Source organism: Arachis ipaensis, chromosome B7, assembly GCF_059453495.1.
Source record: "Arachis ipaensis isolate K30076 ecotype BB chromosome B7, ASM5945349v1, whole genome shotgun sequence".
In the NCBI taxonomy this organism is placed as follows: domain Eukaryota; kingdom Viridiplantae; phylum Streptophyta; class Magnoliopsida; order Fabales; family Fabaceae; genus Arachis; species Arachis ipaensis.
The window spans coordinates 94,146,041-94,151,398 of NC_142442.1; the positions used below are offsets into that span (position 1 = coordinate 94,146,041).

General features: G+C 36.1%; 1 protein-coding gene across 1 annotated transcript; it reads right to left on the minus strand.

Moving 5' to 3' along the window:
* Positions 1-3,314: 3,314 nt before the first annotated feature.
* On the minus strand, positions 3,315-4,790 carry LOC107608022 (uncharacterized). Its single transcript, XM_016309914.3, has 2 exons — positions 4,546-4,790; positions 3,315-3,799 (listed from the first exon to the last, which is right to left on the minus strand). The coding sequence occupies exons 1-2, from the start codon at positions 4,669-4,671 to the stop codon at positions 3,530-3,532; spliced, it is 396 nt and encodes a 131-aa protein (XP_016165400.1). The 5' UTR covers positions 4,672-4,790; the 3' UTR covers positions 3,315-3,529.
* Positions 4,791-5,358: the final 568 nt, after the last annotated feature.

The window sequence follows — 5,358 nt, forward strand, 5'->3', positions numbered from 1 at the left end:
ATCGTGGGGTTTTGAATAAATGTGTATTTGTGATACCTGGGTAGTAGCAAGGGTCGTGGTTCGTCCCGCTTGCTCCGGGTCATTGTCTGAGGATTGATAATAATGAAGGGTGATTATGAATAAATGTTTATTTGTGATACTTGGGTAGTAGCAAGGGTTGTGGTTCGTCCCACTTGCTCCAAGTTAATGTTTGAGATTTGGTAACAATGAATGTTGATAATATGAATTGAGATTGAATGAATATATGTTTGAGATGCCTGGGCAGTAGCAAGGGTTGTGGTTCGTCCCACTTGCTCTGGGCCAATGCTTGAGATACCTGGGTAGTAGCAAGGGTTGTGGTTCGTCCCACTTGCTCCAGGTCAGAGATTGCGACGCCTGGGTAGTAGCGGCAGTAGTGGTGAATCCACTCGCTCCAGGTTGAGCTTTTAGACACCCGCCTGGGTAGTAGCCGCAGTAGTGATTATTTCACTGGCTCTGGGTTGAGCGGGCAGTAGCAAGGGGTGTTTCTGTCCAATGGTTAGCTACCAGGACATGTCGGGTTGGCTATATAACCGACAGATGATATCATCAGCCATAGGGCAGGCATTCATCATTTGCATATGTTTGAATTGTTTGGGTTTGCCATTTTTCTTGGATTTTTACATCATATATGCCATGTTACCTGACTATATGCTACTTGTTCTACTTGTATCATGTTTGTGTATTACTTGCCTGTATTGCTTGTGTTTGTACAACTGAGAGGCCCCTCATGCTGGTGTCGGTGGGTGTGAGGGCTGTTCTTGATGGGATGAATTGATGATGCGATTGCATGATGATGTATTGATATAGAACTGCTGAGGCAGAACAACTGGTGATGGTTTTGCTTATGATTTTGAGTCTGATTCGTGGAAAAGTCAGCGAGTTGGGAAACATGTGAAACATGAATTGAATTTTGCACTCCCTTATGACAGTTGCCTATTCATGGATTAGCGAGAACCTAGGATGAATAATTAGTGAAGAAGTTTAGGATGCTTAGTGAGTTTTTGTTGCATTACATTGAATTTATTTGGCACTTTTACTGTACTGGGGACCCATGGGCCCAGGATTCTCATTCCGTATATATCTCTTGTTTTTCAGATACAGGTCCAGGTGCTCAGAAGTGAGTTGTGGGTCGTCTGAGAGACGGCGAGGATCTTTATTTCCTCTACTTTGTGTTTTGATTAGAATCTCTCCACCTTTGTTTTGGAAAGTTTATATTATGTATTGAACTCTTTGAATTTGCCTATAGAGGCTCTCATGTTTCCTTCGAGAGAGATTAGGATATACTGTTGTCAACTAATTTCATAATGTACTCTAGCCGACCTAAACTTCGCGGGTCGCGACTAGTAGCTATTTACTTATGTTATATATATCTATCTGTTATCTATCTCTTAATCTCCTCTACGCCTTGTCCGTATATCGTTTTCGGCTTCACGGTTTATCTTTTGTTGTCGAAACGTGAGAGATACGTCTTCGCGATTTTATTTCTACTCTTTTCAGGCTTCTCGATTAATACTCCTTTCGAAATTACCTATATTTATTTATTAAAAATCCACCTGAGAGTCGTACCACCGTAATATCATTGACTTATGACTCGAGAATAAGGATTTGAATATTAGGGTGTTACAGTCTAAACGGCATGACTCTATAACAGTATGACCCTTTTGGAGTGATGAGGGTCGTTTTCTCCTCGTTAAGTTTTTGCATGGGTATTTAGTTGAACCCGGAGTACACGTCCATGAAACTGAGGTACCGATGTCCACTGACGGCATCTACCTGGTCGTCAATATTTGATAGAGGAAAAGCGTCTTTTGGATATGCTGTGTTCAGGTCCATGTAGTCGACGTACATTCGCCATTTGTCGTTTGCCTTTTTTACCAAGATGACATTTGCAAGCCATGTTTTGTAGGGAAGTTCTCGGATGAACCCTGCCTTGAGCAAACTTGCCTTGTTCTTAAACATTGTTTGCACTATCTGTGGACATTTTCCTTCTCCTCGGAGTGACCAGTTTGGCTTTCGGAACGATGGCTAATCGATGTGACATCAGGTTCAAGTCTATTCCTGGCATGTCCGCGGGCGAGAAGGCGAATAGGTCTCTGTTTTCTTTCAATATCTCTATAACTTGTCCATCCAAGTTAACGGGAAGATTTTTGTTGATGAAGGTAAACTCCTCCATTGTTCGTCTAATCTGTAGTTTTTCCATGTCTGCTTCTGGTTCTGACCTGAACTGGTCGTCTTGTCGAGCAACCACTAAGTCAGCGAGGAAAATTCCAGCTGCATTGCAAGATCATTTCTAGAGTGCTAGGCTTATCTTTTTATACTCCACTACTACTTCCCTGTCGCCATGGATGGTTTCGATTGTTCCATCATCAGCCCAGAATTTCATGACTAGGAACTTGGTAAATATGATGTCGGAGAAGTCATTGATGGTCTTCCTTTTGAGGATGATGTTGTAGGTCGTTGAATCTTTGAGCACCAAAATCTCGAGAAATACAGTCTTCTTTTGGCTTCCGATTCCGATAGTAAACGACATTACTAAGTAATTTGGTTTGATGAAATTGTTCCCGAGACTGATTACTCCATTGAAATGACTTTGTAGGTTTTCATTTCAAAATCCTAGCTTTGTCGAAGGATCATCTGGAAGTCCTAGCTTTTGTTTTTTTAATGTGTCATATCTCGAGTACACAACACTTGATTTGTGTTTTTTTTTGTATTTATTTTTCTAGGTTGTGTATCCAAAATGTGTAACCCATTTAAATTCATAATTCTTTGACTGGATTACACATTTCAATAAATTTTATACTTAATTAATTTGAATAAAAAATTTTAATTTAAATGTGTAAATATGAAATTTTTTATTTAAATAAAAAACCTTAAATGGCAACTTGGATCACGCAGTCACATCATCTACAGTTGATATTTTTCTTTGGTCAATCTTTTAAGCAACTAGTAAACGAACCACACGGCCTGAACCTATTTAAACATTTTGCGGTTTTGCCCCACAAAACAAGTGAACAACGGCGCCACAAAAACACAAATAGACAAACAGGATAGAGAAGGACCGTTTTCACTTTCCATACCCCAACTTGGTTCACGAAAAGATTATGTGAATAAAAGGATTTCACATTGCTAAGAATCTTTGTTCCAATTATGCAACCAAATCGTTGACAAAATTAAATAAAAAGAAAAAACAAGAAAAACTCGGCTTGTATTATACTAGATACTGAAGAAAAAAAGTTGAAGAACCTTACTCTATTATTAACTACAGAATTTCATGACAATGGCAATATAAAAAATTAAATCCAGAAAGAAAATAGAGATTTCACCATATCTGATATCTGTCACATGAGATTTGATTCTGCCAAAACAGTAATAAAATCTAGGAGAGACAATGTACCAACGATGCTATTGCTAGTTTCCATGCAAGGGCAAGAAATATTACATAACCCACCAAAGTCATCTAACAACTAAAGAACAACAGTAAATTGAAACGAACAAGTAAACGCGAAAATCAGTCAGCTTCAGTGCTAGTGCCATGAATCTGCTTGGTTGAACAACCCTGTTCTTTTGCTGGGTACTTTATGGCATTGAGTTGAACCTTTCTCAGTGCAGCGTTTCCCAGATCAATACCACATATGTCAGAGAGCCTCACAAGATAAAGCAACACATCTGAAAGCTCTTCACCAAGGTGTACCTTTTCCTCTTCTTTCCAATCTGGAAGCCCCTTTGGAACCTCACCCTTCCACTGAAATATCTCAGACAATTCTCCAACCTCACCCACCTACAGTCAAATCAAAACCAAAACAATAACTATTCTCTTTATTTCAAATTAATTATAGTTTTCATGCTCTTGAAGTAGAGAAAAAATAACCGTCACTTTTTTAATATGTCTGCATATTTTATTTCTTGAACGAATTAGTAGGAATCAAGTATTCAAATGATTTTGCATATCCTATGACCTAAATAGAAATAAAATTAGGAAATAAAATTTCAAGTAGGCGAGAAGACAACACAACCAAGGACAAAAAGTTACTATTCACATGTGTTTTTAGTGGTAACAACAGAAACGTAATTTGTTTTCAAAGTCCATTTTCTTAATCAGAGTCTACCAGAACCTGAAGAAGGAGCCATGACCAAAATGATAATAAATTGAGTTTAAGAAAGTTGAAAGCTTTCTGTTCTGTTGCGCAGAAAGTTTAAAGCTTTTTCAAAAACATCAAAACTTAAGAATATATAATAAAAAAGGAGCCAACTTGCAACGAGAAACGAATAAAAGAAGCCACTCGGAATCTGTTCCAGTCCCACTTATACCAGATGTAAAATCATTTGGTTTATAAAAGTAGATATTATTCATCTTCCCCTTGACTCTCCCTTCTTTCGTGGATCACAACAAGAAGGGTTGTCATTAACACTGACAACACAAGCTCATAACAACGGTGCAACAATAAGTATAAAATGAACGAAAAATTAAAGGATGACCCTTTTTTTTTTTTTTTTCAAATTATGGATATTGGAAAAGAAGCATACCAAAGCCAAAAGAAGGTTCCTTGGACTATGAAACTGGTCCCAGTCCCTCTCCTTAGCAAACTGAGCCATTTTCTCTTTAAGCATGTCAAGGGTAACAGAATCACCATTTCCAGGAAGCCCAGTCATATTGAACAAAAGAGCGAATGAAAGACAACGAGAAGAAACCCAAAAGACAAGGCTGCGAAGAGGAAACGAGACCACAGAGAGAAGAGAATCACGGAATCAGAGCGTGAACCCTTTGTATTTGTCCCCGTTACCCTTATAATAAATCAACTTTAAAAAAAATATTTAGAACACAATAAAAAAATAGCACAAATAATTCAAAAATATTTATTAATTATTATCAAAATAATTGTATAATTACAAAAAAAATTAGGATAAACTAATAAAATAGTATCCAAAAATTTATACATTTGACAAAACTAACTCTTAAAAATACAAACCACAAATAAGTCATTGATTTAAAAATATGATAAAAATAATCAATAAATATTATTTTTTTTATAAGTAGAAAAAAAAACTATTTGTATTTAGCAAAAGACATGCACATTTTATCCGAATTTTTTTGGAGATATTTGTATAATTATTTAAAAGATATATATAATAAATTGGAGCAAAATTTGATCTTTACAATTTTTTTATTTTTTTAAAAATTTTGTTCATTTAACATAATAGAAATATCTTTTAAAAAAATTCACTTGACATAAAATTATTAAACTTTAAAGATTAAAAGGTCTTATTTTTTTAATAATTCTTACAAAAAATCACAACAAATTATGATCTTTAAATTTGCTTAGTATATATTAATATTTT